The sequence below is a fragment of the Petaurus breviceps genome, unplaced genomic scaffold (genome assembly GCF_028583685.1).
Source record: "Petaurus breviceps papuanus isolate PSGF00001 unplaced genomic scaffold, PetGlider_PUasm1.0 225, whole genome shotgun sequence".
Classification (NCBI taxonomy): Eukaryota; Metazoa; Chordata; class Mammalia; order Diprotodontia; family Petauridae; genus Petaurus; species Petaurus breviceps.
Window position 1 is genome coordinate 15,744,841 of NW_027185889.1, and position 16,030 is coordinate 15,760,870.

The window sequence follows — 16,030 nt, forward strand, 5'->3', positions numbered from 1 at the left end:
ATACAAAAATAAATATACTAACAGATGATACATAACAAATGATAAATGCCTGACAGGAGGGGAAGGCACTAGCAGTTAGGGAGATTAAGAACAGTATCATGGAAAAAGATGTTTTGAAAGAAGTGTGGCATTCTAAGAGGAGGCAGTAAGGACATGCCCTCATTCATTCATTCAGCAAGTATCTATCCAGGACAGATGAAGAGCCAGGTACTATTACAGGAAGGGGATGGGATGGCCAGCACAAAGGTAGAAAGATGTAAGACAGAGAGCCATGTGAAAAGCAACAAGGCCAGTCTGCCCTAACCACAGAGTGGGATGAGTCTGGAAAAGTATATTGGTCCCAGGCTGTCCAGGGCATTCAGTTTCACAAGTGTTTAACTAAGTGCCTCCTAGGGCAAGGCATTGATCTGGGCAAGGAGTAAAGTGTGAATGAAGACTCTGAGCAGCCAGAGGACAGAGACAGTTTCGGTGGCACACAGAGCATGTGAAAAGGAATCACATGAAAGAAGGCTGGAAAGATAATCTGGACATGGAATGAATGCCAGGGCCAGGAGAATTTAGACTAAGGCTTCTGGTCAAAGGGGTAAACCAATCAAAAAGGTACAAAGTAGGAAACTTCTCTGCATTCATTTTGCATATATTCAGTAACAAGTTTATTTATACTAAATATATATGGTTTATGTATACACACATACATATATGCATATGCATTTAGGTGCATATGCTGTCTCCTCCATTAAAATGTAGGATCTTTGGGGGGGCAGGGCAATGATGTTTTTCTTTTATGTCTATATTAGAGAAGAGGCAGACTAGAGGCAGGCCCAAATACCTGTTCATAGGGGCAGCTAGGTGGTATAGTGGATAGAGCACCATGCCTGGATACAGAAAGAACTGGCGTCAGACACTTACTAGCTGTGTGACTCTGGGCAAGTCACTTAACCCTATTTGCCTCAATTTCCTCATCTGTAAAATGAGGTGCAGAAGGAAATGGCAAATCACTCCAGGATTTATGCCAAGAAAACCTAATACAGGGTCACAAAGAGTCGGACATGACTGAAAACAACTAAATCACAAAAAATTATACCTTGGTAAGGGTGAATGGAGGGGGGACAAATTGCATTTCTAAAGTATAGAATATTTTGAAAAGTTAGCAGGGAACATTACCTTTAGTAGCACTGGGTTATCATCCCTTCATAATTAAAAAATAGGCTTTTTTTTAATGACCATGCTAGCCTCCAATAGTAACTGGGTTAGCAGAATTTTCAGGGCTTTCCTCCCCAGTGCTTACACCCAGAGAGTCACAGGGAGGGAACCTTTGAAGTCCTTTCCTGGAGCAATAGCATTCAAAGGACAACAAACCATCAAGAATATAGTGTGCATGCTCTCAAGTCGAAAACACTTGAAATGACTGTTCATCAGCATTTGGACGTCAGCCAGGCCAGGGGACCTCAAATTCTGGATTCAGTTCTATGGCATCTTCTGAAAGAGATGCTGCAAACCTTTTATTTATACAGCTGCTTAACTCTAAGGGAAAATAAGGTAGGAAACTAAGAACACCAGAAATATATAAGCAAATGACAAATGGACTAGCCAGAAACTGTACAGAGACTCTGCAGATGGCTGGGGTGGTCTTCTGCATGCTGGTAATGTTGGTGACTCAGTGTCCAGCTGTTTTGTGATTTTAGTTATACAGATCCATGACTTGCCAATGTTTCTGGCCTACAACCACATAGTTAATAAAGCTGGGAGGTAGAGATCTAAGCAATCCATTAACAAGTATGTAATAAACCTCATCTATATATGTACCAGGTGGCTCAGTGGATAGAGGGCCAGGCCTAGAGTCAGGAAGACCTGAGTTCAAGTGTGACCTCAGACACCTATTAGTTATATGACCCTAAGCAGATCACTTAACCCTGTTTGCCTCAGTTTCCTTATTTGTCAAATGAGCTGGAGAAGGAAATGGCAAAACACTATCTTTGCCAAGATAACCCCAAATAGGGGTTTTCCTAAAAAGAGTAGGAAAAAACTGAGCAACAAGACTGTGTAGCACTGCAAATGTATCTAATTTGCTCCTAACAAGTAGCCTGAGTTAAGTACTAGGGTTGTTGTGATTGTTCAGTCTTATTACCCCTCCAAACAGCATTGTATTCACTTTGCATACACCAAGTGCATACATCTATACATGTGGTCTCTATCACTAGAGGCAGCTGGGGGTTCTGTGGATAGAGTCAGGCATGAAGTCAGAAAGACCTGAGTTCAAATATGACCTCAGATATTTATTAGCTATGTGACCCTGAGCAAGTCATTTAGCCCTATTTGCCTCAGTTTCCTCTTCTTCCAAATGAACTGGAGAAGGAAATGACAAACCAGTCCAACATCCTTGCCAAGAAAACCTCAAATGGGGTCACAAAGAGTCGGACATGACTGAAACAATTCAACAACAAGAGGGCAGGGACTGTTTCCTTTTTGGCCCTATCTCTTGGACTTAGCCTGGTGCTTAATAAATTTTGACTCACGGATTAATATTATTAATCCCCTTTTACAGATGAGGAAACTGAGCCTCAGAAAGGTTAGGTAACTTGTCTATAGTCACACGGCTAATAAAGTTTTGAGGCAGAGATCTAAGCAATCCATCAATGTGTATATAGTAAGCCCCAGCTGTGCACCTTGATCAAGTGAGCCATTATCTGTTCACAGGTTCCCCTACTATTGTTTTGAAACCAGATGTTCCCGGCAAACACTGATAAATAAATAAGCACAGAAAACAATAAAACAGAATTGCTCCCATGTACAGTATCACGATGATGCTTTGCTGTTAATACAATGCATTTTCTTTTAAAAAAGAACATCGCTAAACATTATTCTAAATCTAGGTCAAAAGGAGATTCTTAGACCACTGGTAAACACATCACAACTATCTACCATAGTACTGGGTTTCTGTGTATTTTATTTACCAAAATAAAACAAACCCCCCCAACAATGCTTATAAATAGATCTAGGTGAACCACCCATTTGTCAATAGGGGAAATAACTTTTTAAAGGTTTTAACAAATTTTGTTGCTACTCTAAAATGCACCACAAAGCAGCTGTCTATAGAAATGATGGGAGGGGGGCGGGAGAATGACTCTCTTCCATGTTCCTCCTTCAGCACAATGAAGGAAGCCTCCTGACCCAACAGATGGGCTGAACAAAAAGGAGTCTCAAAGCTTCTCTCTCTCTCACCATACAAAATAACTAATAACTAAGTTAAACACAGGAAACCTTCCTGTTTTCAACACCACAAAAATGCTTGTGGATTTTCTGTTTATAAAGCTGATAACATTAAAAAACACAGGCACACAAAACACCAGTAATCATTTCAGTAGGATTCAGTCAAACTACCATCATTGAGAATATCATATAAAATAAACCTTTATATCTTTAAGGTTTAAATTCTTCTGTGTCTGCCCTATATTTAGATTTTACATTGCCTAAATGAAAATGTAACTAAACACCGTAAAAACATTAATATTTTACATTTGGCATGATTGAAAAAGAGGACCAAAGAGTTGGATCTCTTGATTTCCAATCAGTATGGTTTTAAATTATTTTTAATGGTACAGTAATTTTTTAATGACCTAAGGCTTAACGACTTACGGTCGTTAAGATGATGGAAAAAGCCAAGTCCTCGATAAGGGCAGGAGTCACTAAGAGGATAGCTACATACATTCTATGGCCCCAACAGTGTGCTATTTTATAAAGTATCAAAGAGGAAATGTGTGAGATACCTTCTACAGAAATAACCTACACGCCGAGCGATGTTAAAAATGCTGTGACTTTTCATGCATGCTATTAGCTAATTAAAAAAGAAAGTTCCTATCTAAACTCAGATTTCTTCTAGACATTCTGATTACACCTGGCAGTGCTAAACTCAAAAGTATCTCTACTTCAGAGATAACACACAACAGGGCTGTGTGATGGTTTCAAATTTCCCGATTTTAAACAAAAGCCTAGAGGATGAGAGAAACTTTTCACCTGATACTTTAGGGTTGGTTTTCGAAATGAGGACGACGTTGAAAGTCTTTGCATAGAGGAAAGGAGGCTGGAGATGTTTGCTGAACTGAGGGCACTTGGAAAACGCAATTTTGTCGACAAACTGAAAGCTTATCTTCGGCAGAGCATTAAAACTTTTTTTTTTTGGAAGGGGTGAAGTATAGGATCAAAATTGCGACTTAAAAAATTAACTTTAAAAAAATCCCAACTTTCTAATTAGGTTGCAGGTGTCCTTTGTACTTATTTCTAGAAATTATTTTAAAACAATACCCAAGAATAATGAAAACCAACAGCAAAGGGTAAACTTTTGCCTAGATCATTAGCAGAGGCCAGGGACTTGCAAATGAAGTGTTTAAGAATAAGGAAACTTCCCCGAAACCAGTCATTAAAAAGTTAACATTTAGGGAAAAAAAAAAAAACAACAACAAAGAAGTCACTACAATCCCTTTATGCAAGGTCCCTCCATAGGAGCCAAAATGATTGCATTATTTTGACTGGGAGGAGTTCCGAGGGAAAGAAAGCCAAGAGATACTTGGTTAAAAAGTTACAGTTATTGACCTGGCTCCTTGACCCAAGTTTCCCAGGTTAAACAGGGTGTGGAAAGAAAACAACTGCTCCTGAAACAAAGTAGAAACTTCTCTCCTCTGCAGATACAGAGTTTCTGATCTATGCCTGAGTTTCCCAAGACTGCAGCTAGCCGCCCGTATCGCCTAGCACAGTCCTCCCTTATAATAACTTGGTTTCTGGCTAGGGGGGATGGCTGCGCACCGTGGGGTAAAGCGGTCCCCACTTCAAGGAGCCCCTACTCCTCTCCCCCAAGAATTCTGAGTGGCCAAAGGCCAGCCACGGAGCCCCCCCCCCCCGCCCCCCGCCTATCCCCCAAACCTTACAAGCCAGACCCCAGGATGCCCCCGGGGTGGCAAACAGCCTCGCCTAGGAAGGAAGACCATTGTACTCTATTTGGCAGCGTTAAGCCTGGTCAGGTCAGTACTTGCAGATGTCCTCTCCGTGCCTGCACCGTCTGCTCTGGGAAAAGGGAAGGGGCAGGAAACTGCAGCCTTCCCAAGTCCGGAGGCTCCGCGGGACCCAGGACTCAGCTAGAGCGCTACTCGTTGCAAACTTTCCAGAGGGACGAGCACAGTCTCCAGGCACTTACCGGCGCTGGAATTCATGATTCCTCCCATGCGGGCAGACAGCCTCTTTCTCTTCTTTTCTCTCTTTTTCTTCTTTCCTCCCCACCGCCCCTCTTTATTTTTCTTTAATGCATCGTCTCCAGTCTGCCGGGTGCAGGAATCAGGGTCCGCGGCTGCCGCATCACGTCCAGCGGCTCCGGAGCGCCGGTACAAAGGCAGAGGCCGGCTCCGGGGGTCTCTCCCGACGCCCGCCGCAGAGCCAGCCGCCTGGCCGGCCAAGGGGCAAGGAGCGCGCGAGCGCCCCCGAACTGAGCTCCCGGAGTAGGTCCCGAAGGCTTGAGCGCCTCTCCGGACCAGCTCCTGGAGAAGATTCCCGGAGCGCTAGTGCGTCCTTCCCTCCCGCCCCTCACCCCCGGCGCGTGCGGACTCCAGCTGGCCGGGTTCCGAGGAAGGCGTTCCCAAAAGCGAGCGCGCTCCCCCGGCACGCGCTCCAAGAAAAAAAAAAAGGAAAAGGGGAAAAAAAACAACCGCGAATCCCAGTCCTCTCAGCGCCCCCTAAGGGAGGTAGCGATAACAGCTAAACGTCCAGCCCAGGGAAATCTCAGGGTTTCAATCATTCGTTTGTCCCCGCCCCACGGCTGGCCGGAAGAGAGGGCGCGCGAACCGCGGGGCGTGCTGGGAGTTGTAGTTCAGCGTCGCTCTGGCGCCGGGCTCCCGGCTCGCACGTCCCGTTCCCCGGGCTGACGGACTTCATTTCCCATCGTGCCGGGGCGGGTGGCATGGCGGAGAAGGATGACACCGGAGTTTGACGAAGAAGTGGTGTTTGAGGTAGGGGGATGATGGAGGCGGCGGCGCCGCCCGAGCGGGGGCTTGCTCCGGGGTCGGTACGGAAGGGGGTGCGGGGCTGGGAGGCCCCCACAGGTTCGGGCGGGGCCGGGCGGGGCGGGGCGGGATGGGCTGACAGGTGTGAGGGGGAGAGCAGCGCCTCTATCCTTTCCTCCTCCTCGCCCGAGGGGACGCAGGTGCGGGGACCCCAGCCCGGCGCTTCCCCAGCTCCACCCAGGTTCCATGCGCCCCCGGGCCTTCTCCCAGCCCTGGGCGCCCTAGACCAGCCCGGCCATGCGCGCCCCCGGGAGCCCCACCCGAGCCAGGCCTTTCCCTGGGAGCCCCCCGCCCCATCCTCGGCACCTCCAGGCCCTCCAGCTTTGCGCGTCGCCGAGTCTTCCCCCAGCTCTGGCTCCCACGAGTCCCGCGGGATTCTCTACAGTGTGCCGGGATGCTGGAGTGGAGGAGGTCCCTCGGGACCAAGGATGCTCCGGGAGAAGCCGGTGCTCTGTGCCGGGAGGCCGCTGTTACTGGTAGCAGCCTCTGCCAGCATCATGTGTACCCTAAAGCCATGGTAGACATCCCCAGCCAGATTAAAACATACAATAAAACATAGACATCAATATGTGGTTCCCAGGTCTGTGCTAAGGCTTTGCAGAAGACCAAAAACAAGCCCCAAAACAGTCCTGGGTTATCCTGTAGCCTCCTCTGCACTCCTTCCAGCCACAATCTGTGGCCTGGGGCTGAGGTTGGAAATGGAAGCTATTAAAACCTCACTTAAAAACCTCTACTCCTGCCCAGCACTAGAGATGCTAATAGAAAAAGAAAAGGTCCCTAACCTCTGGGATCCTAAATTCTACTGGAAAGCCTTGGGGCTACTGTTGCTGCCCTTTTGCCTGTGGCTTTGGAAGTTTGCTTTAGGAAATAGGACTGAGGTTAGAGTCTCTGAAATCCAGGTTGCTTGGATCTGCTTTTTTTTTTTTAATCCATTGTGATTGACCTATGGGAAAGTGTGACTGGGGGCCTTTCTATACTGAGCTTCTTGGGTCCCTGGGAATGAATGTCATAAAGGCATCACCAACGTAATAAAGAAAAAAAAAATTGGAGGCAGATTTCCTGTTCCCAGTTTTCCACCCAACACAGGCCCAAAGGTTCCTTATAGCCAGATGGAAGGAGGACATGTTTTAAGCTTTATTAGTGATCTCACTAAATAAGGGATCTTCCTTCCTTTAACTATTAAAGGATATCAACTCTAACATCGGAGCACTAATGCTCATAAGGCAATTTTTCATAATGTATTATCTTTTGTTTATTTTCCAGTGAGTAAGACAGTTGATGAGTGTGTGCCTGTTATATAACTACCATTTACAGTACAGCAAAAGCACTCCTGAATTTGTCTTCTCTCAGAGATATGAGTAATGAATTAGATTAAAGGTCAAGTTTTAGCCAGTGTGTGTGTGTGTGTGTGCATGAGAGAGTGCATAGCTTAATATCTTCTAACATACTTGCATTTAGCAAAGTTAAATTTGTTTATTGTGGCTTAAAGGATATACTGTTATCAGAGTTGGTTCTGAAAATATCAGTTATATATAAGCTGTAGAAATAGGTTCCTAAGCATTTCAATTCAAGGATATTCATTCATTCACTTGCTTCACTGAGACTGGCTTCTAAACGTTTTTATGTTCTGTTCAAGGATACACAATTTTAAAGATATGAAGAACTTGGAGAAATTTCAAAGAACCACTAAGAATAATTAGAATTTAGAAAATCAAACCTGTGATGAAAGGGGTCAGAAACTGGAAATGTTAGCTGGCAAAAATAGACACAACTGGTAGAGGACGATGAATATAGGTAAAAAATTATTGCACCAAAATTGTCATTAATTGTTTTGAACAAAAGAAGTCATTAAATCAAAATAAAGGGTTTTTTCTATATCCACATAGCAAGGCATTTGTAACAGTGCTATCTGTAGTATACCACTCCTGAACCTATGAACTAAAATAATATCATGACTGAGGACTTATGGATAGTGTGTTATGAAAAAAAAAGTTCTAGAATTGCCTTTTTTGATCATCTTTTTAATTATAAAAAAAAGTTTAAAACAGATTATGAGCATCCTTCTTAGGGTAAACCTTTAAGATGGGGCACAGCTAGATCAGAAGTCAAACATAAGACCCAAAACACTCCCTCCAACCAGATTAAAATGTAATTGAGAAATGCATAACAGAATAAATAAAAGTGCAATAGATCATAGATGTTAGTTTATGGTTTTCTGAGTCAGTATGCAGCCTGGGTTTAGAGGCACTGGTCCCTGTTTCTAATTTGAATTTGATACCACTGGACAAGATGACCTTAATATCTTTCTGATTAAAATAAAAAAAACAAAATAAAGTAACAGCACCATCGTTTGATGATCAGCTATGATTGAGTTAGCTCTTCTCAGCAATACAATGATCCAAGACAATTCCAAAAGATTCATGATGGAAAATGCTATCCACATCCAGAGAAAAAGTTTGAATACAGATCAAAGCACACTATTTTAACTTTTTGGGTTTGGGGGTTTCTTTTTTTTGTGTGTTTTTTCTTTTTGTTCAGTTTCTTCTTTCACAACATGACTATTTTACATGATTGCACATGTATAACCTATATCAGATTACTTGCCATCATGGGGAGGAAAGAAAACTTTGGAATTCAAAATCTTTCAAAAAATGAATGTTGAAAATTGTCTTTACATGTAATTGGAAAAAAATACTATTTTAAAAAAATAAAATTTTATTAATCAATTACTTTCCAATAATTAACAAAGAACTTGTGACTTTGTCCGTGTGGAGAGCTCCTGATGTAGAAACTCCCCTAAAAATCAAAGGATTTGAGAGTTGAAAAGGACCTCATGCATCATCCGTTCCAAGCTGTACCCAAAAGGAATCTTTATTGGAACATACCTGACAAGTGGTCATCTAGCTACTGCTTAAAAGACCTCTGGTGAGGGGAGAACCCACCATCTGGAGGCACCCTCTTCCACTTTTGGACTGCTTTAGTTGTTGGAAAGGTTTTCCTGACATCAAGCCTAAATTTGCTTTGTTATAATTTTCTTCCATTGCTATTAATTCTGTCACCTGGGGCCATTGAGTCATCACTGAAGCATCTCTGTAACTTTTAGTCCTAGCAAGTCATGTGGGACATTAAATGGTAGCAGGACTTGCCTGTTGGCGCACAGCTTGCCTGGTTCTCCAGTCACTACAGCACTGCTACTTCTCTCAACGTATTATACATCTCAAATTCAGCTGTTTTATTGAGAAATGCCTATGCTTTTAATAATGATAATAATCACTAACATTAAATAGTGCTTACTATGTGCTTTTGAACAAGCAGTTTGAAAGGACCACTGACCTAGGAAATGAGAAGAAATGGGTTATAGACCCTACTGTATTACTGACTGGTTTTGTGACCTTGGTCAAGTCTCATGTTCTCCTAATTCTTTTCACTTCACTTTTGCATTGGTTCATGTAAGTCTTCTCAAGTTTTTCTGAAACCATCCCCTTTTTCATTCCTTATAGCACAGAAATATTCCATCACAATCACATACCACAGCTTGTTCAGTCATGCCCCAAATGATGGACATCCCCTCAATTTCCAATTCTTTGCCACCACAAAAAGAGCTGCTAAAATATTTTTGTATATATAGGTCCTTTTCCTTTTTTCTTTGATATCTTTGAGATACAGACCTAGTAGTGGTATTGCTGAATCAAAGGGTATGCACAGTTTTTTATACATGGGCAGTATTATGGTGATCATTCTCTCTGTGCTTGGCTAAATGATTGAAGATATCATACTGTTTTTCTTTTAGAACCTGTCAAGGTTTGAATTGTGTTGGTCTGGCCTTTGAGAATCCAGGGTCATTTCCACACCACAATGAGGCATCCAGATAGTACTTCTCTGGAGGCCAGAAGGACATTATCCAGTATCTACCTGTCTGAGGGGAAAAAAGTGGGCTGGTCACTTATCTCAAGTGAGAAATAACAGATTAGGAGTTTGAGGACCCCCTTTATATGCATTTTTTTTAATTAGGGAAAGACTGCCAGCGCTTTGAGTGATTACTATATGGAGGTTTTCTTGGATAGATTCAGCGTTGGAAGTGATATTAGAGATCTTGTAGACCAGTCCTCTCATTTTACAGATGACAGAACTGAGATCCAGAGAGTTAGTTAAGGGACTTGCCTTTGGGTCATAGGAGCACTCTTGGCATGAGTGACTCCATCTTGAATTTTTAATGAGCCCAAGGTCACCAAGTAGCGTCAGAGCTAGAGTAGTAACCAGAACTACACAGAATGATAGGGCAGAACAAAAATAAAGGCACAAGATAAATAGGGAGATAATAAAGGAACACCTAGCTGCCTAGGAAATGTTCATGTTTCCAAGCTCAGGAGAGCCTCCTCCTAGGCTCCTAAAAGAATTTTAAGTTGTTGCTGAGAGAAGAGAATGGAGGAGTGTAATCTTCACCAAAAGGGAGGATAATGGAGCTTGGAAAATGGAGACTGGTTACGTGAGAATTCTAGTATACTTTTTTTTTTTTAAAGCAATTGGGGTTAAGTAACTTGCTCAAGGTTACACAGCCAGTTATTTCTGGGTGTGGTGCTAAGTATCTGAGCCCGGAATTCGATCCCAGGTCATCCCGACTCTGGGGCCGGTGCTCTTACTCATGGAGCCACCTGGCCGCCCCAAAGCAATTGGGGTTAAGTAACTTGCTCAAGGTTACACAGCCATGTGTTTCTGGGTGGGTGCTAAGTGTTTGAACCCAGATTCGATCCCAGGTCATCCCAACTCTGGGGCCGGTGCTCTTACTCACTGTGCTACCTGGCCGCCCCAAATTCTAGTATTCTTAAAGGAGTGTCTAGAAAAGAAATGATGACCACAAAAAAAAAACCCAACATGCTTTCATCAAGAAATCATGTCAGACAAGCCTGATTTACTTTTTTTTTACTACTGAGATGATACATCAAAATGCTATAATTAGCCTTTCTAAGCTAGAGCTGCCCCCCCCCAGTCGTCTTTACCCCTTATACATTCCCCCTCCACTATACTCTGTGATCCAGTTAGTTTCTTTGCTATTCTTCAAGAAAGGAAAGTCCATCTCTTAACTCTGGACATTTTTGCTGACTGTCTCCCCCCTAGAATTCTCTCCCTTCTCACTTCTACCTCCAGGCATCCCTGGCTGGCTTCCTGCAAGTCCCAACTAAAATCTCACCTCCTACAAAAAACTTTGCTCAGTCTCCCTTGTTTCTAAGTATCTTCCCTCTGTTGATTATCTCCAATTTATCATGTCCATACCTTGTTTGTACAAAGTTGTTTGCATGTTTCTCCCACTAAGTTGTGAACTTTGAGGCAAGGGTGTCTTACCTTTCTTTGTAGCACTTAGTACAGTGCCTGACACATGGTATGCACTTAATAAGTGCTTATCAACTGACTGCCTGGTTTTATTAAAGCATATGATGGTTTTTTGTCCTCTTCTTGGGGTCAGAATGGAATGACACAGGCTGGATACTGTTGGCAGCTGGTGGAGTCAAGTGGCCAACAGACCATTCTCAGTTGTGTCTGGAAAACCCAGTGGGAAAATTAAATGTGCAGGGAAAGTGGTGGATACTGTCAGAGGCCACATGGTGATCCAGAACAATGAGGACTAAGAAAAGACCATCAGAGGTGACAGTTAAGAGATCATTGATGACTTTGGATAAAGCATTTTTTAGTTGAGCGGCAAAATAAGAAGCCAGATTGCAAAGGGTTAAGGACTGAAAGGAGAAGAAATGGAAGTAGCAAATAAATGTAGGGTAACATTTTCCAGGAGTTTGGCTGAAAAATGGAGAAGCCTAGGGTGACAGCTTGAGGGCATAGCAGTGTAGAGTGAAGGTTTTTAAGGCTAGAGGAGACAGGTATATTTGAAGATGAGAAAAGGAACCTGTTGATAGGGAGAACCTGTTCATTGAGAAGAAGGCTGGGATGAATGAGGATATACTTCCTGGAGAAGATGAGAGGGAATGGGATCAACTACACATGTAGAGAGGGAGAAGAAGCTCAGTATGATGATGCATCAGCATTTTGTTATAGCAGCCAAGAAAAACAATGTCATCTTCATCAGCAGTCGGAGGCATTGTTTCCAGAAATAAGGAGTTAGGTCTGCTGGTCAGTGCCCTGGCCAGATCACAGATGTGGCACTCTGTTCACTTTGGGATATCACATGTTAGGAAGGATGTAGATGAGCTAGTGGGCATGCAGGCGAGGTTTACCAGGCTGGAGAAGGGTCTGAAGGCCATGATAGATGAGGACTGGCTGAAGGAACTAGATATTTATCCTGAGGAAGCAGAGACTTGGTAGAGTTGGGGAAGGGGATTGTGGCACATGAAGACAGCTATTTGAAGGGCTCCCTTGTACAAGAGGGACTAGATTTACCAGTGATGAGACTCTCCATCCTTCAAGATAACAGCTGCTGTCTGCCAGGAGGAAGGTCCTGGAAGCCAGTAAACAACAAGAAGCATTCATTAAGTATTTATGCCATGGCAGGCAGTGTGTTCTCCAGCATGGTAGAAACCGCCAGGCTTGGTGCTTCCCTGGTGTGGTCTTCTAGGAACCTTCTAGATCCCGTCTCTGCTATGATGAGGTATCACAGCAAGACTCCTATGATGGATCACCTACTCTTTGTTACAGACAAATTGAACTACTCTCCAACCCCAAGTGCTCAGTGCACTTGTCAAAATCCTTCTGGTCCTTCAGGTCCCAAATCTGGTGCTTTGCCTTCCCTGAAGCCTTCCTGGGTCCCCTAGTTGAACATGATTTTTCCCTCTTCATTATTCTCTAGACATTTTTTTTCCCCTGGATGTCTCTCTTGAACCTATTAAACTCACCTTTGTATTGTGTGTGTGTGTGTGTGTGTGTGTACACATGTTTTTTTATTGTATTAGATTGTAAACTCTTAGTGCAAGTTATATAACTATCTTTGTATCCCAGGGCCCAATGCTTCATAATGTTCCTTAAACTGCTTTTTAATTGATTTAATATCAAATTGATGCTTTAGAGTAAAATCTCCACCCACTTGGAAATGTATTTCATGTTTTAGGGATGTCTTTTGTTTTAACATAGGCCTTTCTGGAAACAACCCACCTGCCCCAAACCCTATTAGAATACCCTACTTAGAATCCTCAGTGACTCCTTATTGCTTCTAAACCAAAATACAAGCTCCTCAGCTTGGCATTTAAAGCTCATCGCAGTTGCCTCCCCCTTACCTTCCCAGATTTATTTACCACCATTGCCTTGAACACTTTCACCAATGATAAAACTGGCTTTTGGGCTATTGCCCAAACTGAGTCTGCTGCCTCTTATCTCTGTGCCTTTATTTTATACAATGCAGTAGAGTGTTTCTTGAATAGGGGAGTATGTCCTTAGAGAGTTTCACCATCACTAGGAAAGCCTTCCCCCCACCCCCACCCCTGGAATTATACAGGATTTTAATTTGACAATAGTGAACACCTTTGAATGTGTATTTTCTTGTTTAATATTTTTTCTTGGTCTGAGTATTGACAAAGTTAAATCATTGCACAGTTTTCTAGTCACATTTTTCATTGAGTCTTGCATGATCATAATGCAAGTGTGAATGATGTCATTTAATGTATCAGCTGCATGTCACCCAGTACCCAAAAAATAGTAGGTGCTTAGTGAATATTTGTTGATTCATTGAGAGCCTTCAAGGCTTTATTTTGTTGTCTCTAATTAAATGATTATAAGTATCAAATTTAATTGCCTTACTGGAGGAGGATGGAGATATTTTCTTTTACTACAGTCCTGTCTACCATCTGAAGATCCTGCAGTGTGAACCTGGGTTCTTAAAGACTGTGGTACTGGGAATGGGGGGGGGAGGGGGGGTGCGCTGCGGCAGCTAGGTGGCGCAGTGAATAGAGCACCAGCCCTGGAGTCAAGAGGACCTGAGTTCAAAACCGGCCTCAAACACTTGACACACTAGCCGTGTGACCTTGGGCAAGTCACTTAACCACAATTACCCCTCCCCCCCCCAAAAAAAAAAACACTGTGCTACAGAGCATGAGCTCTAGCCAGTCCAACCAAGTTTGGAAGGCTTAACGTGGGGACTAGGCAGTAAACATTGTGTCTACATGTCATCAAAAAGACACACTAGCCAAGTTCAGAAGCTTGGGTCACAGCAAGAGTTATATAAGGGTTAAGATCTGCATCAGTGGAAGAAGGGGCCATACTAAAGAAGTTACAAATTTTTGGAAGGCTTTAAGAGTTTTCCTTTAAGGAGCTATATATGTGTATGCTTTTTAAAAAATTGTTATTTTCCTCATCTGAATTCAAGAAAAAGCCCAGAAAAATGATATTTGAATTCAACGATGGCTTTTATAAAACATCTCTTGTTAGAGGAATATTATAATATCTATTTAGTAATGGAGTTTCTCCAGTCATCAGAACCCTGTTGCTAACATAAGTGCTAGACTGCTAAGCATGAGCAGTTCATCTCCCAATATTCAACATAAAATTACATATTTAGGGGTGGCTAGGTGGCTCACTGAATAAAGCACCGGCCATGGAGTCAGGAGGACCTGAGTTCAAATCCGGTCTCAGACGCTTAACACAAAAACTAGCCGTGCGATCTGGGCAAGTCGCTTAACCCCAATTGCCCCCCAAAAAGCAAAACAAAACAAAAGAAATTACATGTTTAATTTATGTTTTCTTTGGCAGAAACTCTATAAATGTGAGTTGGCATTGCTTTTTGAAACAAGTTGTTATTTTTTTCATGTCTTCCATTTCAAATTCTTTTCTTCAGGGCATTGATGAAATGCTTGAATTTATAAATTTTTTATCCTGACATTCCAAAGGGTATTAAACATCTTTTTATATTGTTTTCTTATGTACTCTTTCATATTTCACCTAGTAGAAAGCAGTGTCTTATGATTGTAGGCAGTGGCTTTGTTATATTCTAGATAATATCTACTATGTTGTTCACACCAATGTTGATATTAAATTATTTTTAAAAATTTGAATGCTAAAGAGTACTTATCTGGTCTCTTCACATTTTATGCCAATCTATTTTTTCTTATGTTAAAAGATTTCTAACTAGGGCCATGTATTGAAAAAAACATTTTTAAATCTTTTCTTGGCTTCTTTTGTACCATGGGATAGTAAAAGGGAAGAAGAAGTACTGAAAAAAAAATCAATTAAATTTAACTTAGTGGATTAATGTTTTACAAAACTAAGTAGTGTGAATATCCTTGAGGTTCTTTACACCCAGGACTTTATAGTTAGGCATTATTAGTATGGCTAGAAGTATTATGTTTTGGGGGGAGTACTAGCAAATTAGTACTGTTAGAACTTGTGGTTTTGCTTCCTAGCAGATTAATTAACTGTTCTTAGAATGTAGTTTTTTTTTTAATCCCACTAGATCTGAATTGTAAATTACTTTTCCATTTTACCAAATGTTTATAGCTATGTTAACTCTGAAGCATACCGGTGACCTAATGAATGGTGTGATAGACATTGAGGGGTGATTTCATATGTCTTTTAGCCTCACGTATAAGGGGGTCTATTCTCAACCATGCATTCTCTACACATTGGAAACCCTGATTATATGCCATTCCCTAGACCATGTAGGAGACTGAGTCCAAAGTGAAGCATCTCATAAAGAAGCTTCCATTACCTGGAAGACACCTAAAAGGATCTCCCTACCCTCCCTGCCCCACCCCTAATCCATTCTCTACCCAACTGCCAAAGTGATTTATTCTTTTTTTTAATTTTAAATAATATTTTATTTTTTCCAATTACATGTAAAGATAATTTTTAACATTTATTTTTAAATAAAGTTTTGAATTCCAAATTTTCACCCTCCCTAAGACAGCAAACAGTTTGATACAGGTTATATATGTGCAATCATGTAAAACATTTCCATATTAGTCATGTTGTGAAAGAAGAAACAACAAAAGGAAAAACTATGAAAAAAATAAAGCAAAAATAGTATGCTTCCATCTGCACTCAGAGTTCAT

At 42.1% G+C, this 16,030-nt stretch overlaps 2 protein-coding genes across 4 annotated transcripts in view; one reads left to right on the forward strand and one right to left on the reverse strand.

The window, feature by feature from the left end:
- The window catches only part of FGD6 (FYVE, RhoGEF and PH domain containing 6), a 180,385-nt gene extending 174,763 nt beyond the window's left edge, over positions 1–5,622 (reverse strand). The window contains exon 1 of the mRNA XM_069095179.1: positions 5,189–5,622. Coding sequence (XP_068951280.1) covers positions 5,189–5,216 — 28 coding nt within the window. The 5' untranslated portion in view covers positions 5,217–5,622. The remainder of the gene's footprint in view (positions 1–5,188) is intronic.
- A 213-nt stretch (positions 5,623–5,835) lies between these two features.
- Positions 5,836–16,030, forward strand: part of VEZT (vezatin, adherens junctions transmembrane protein) — a 97,925-nt gene continuing 87,730 nt past the window's right edge. For all 3 annotated transcript variants that reach the window (XM_069095180.1, XM_069095182.1, XM_069095181.1), the window contains exon 1: positions 5,836–5,993. In XM_069095180.1, the coding sequence (XP_068951281.1) occupies positions 5,958–5,993 (36 nt within the window). In that variant the 5' untranslated portion in view covers positions 5,836–5,957. The remainder of the gene's footprint in view (positions 5,994–16,030) is intronic.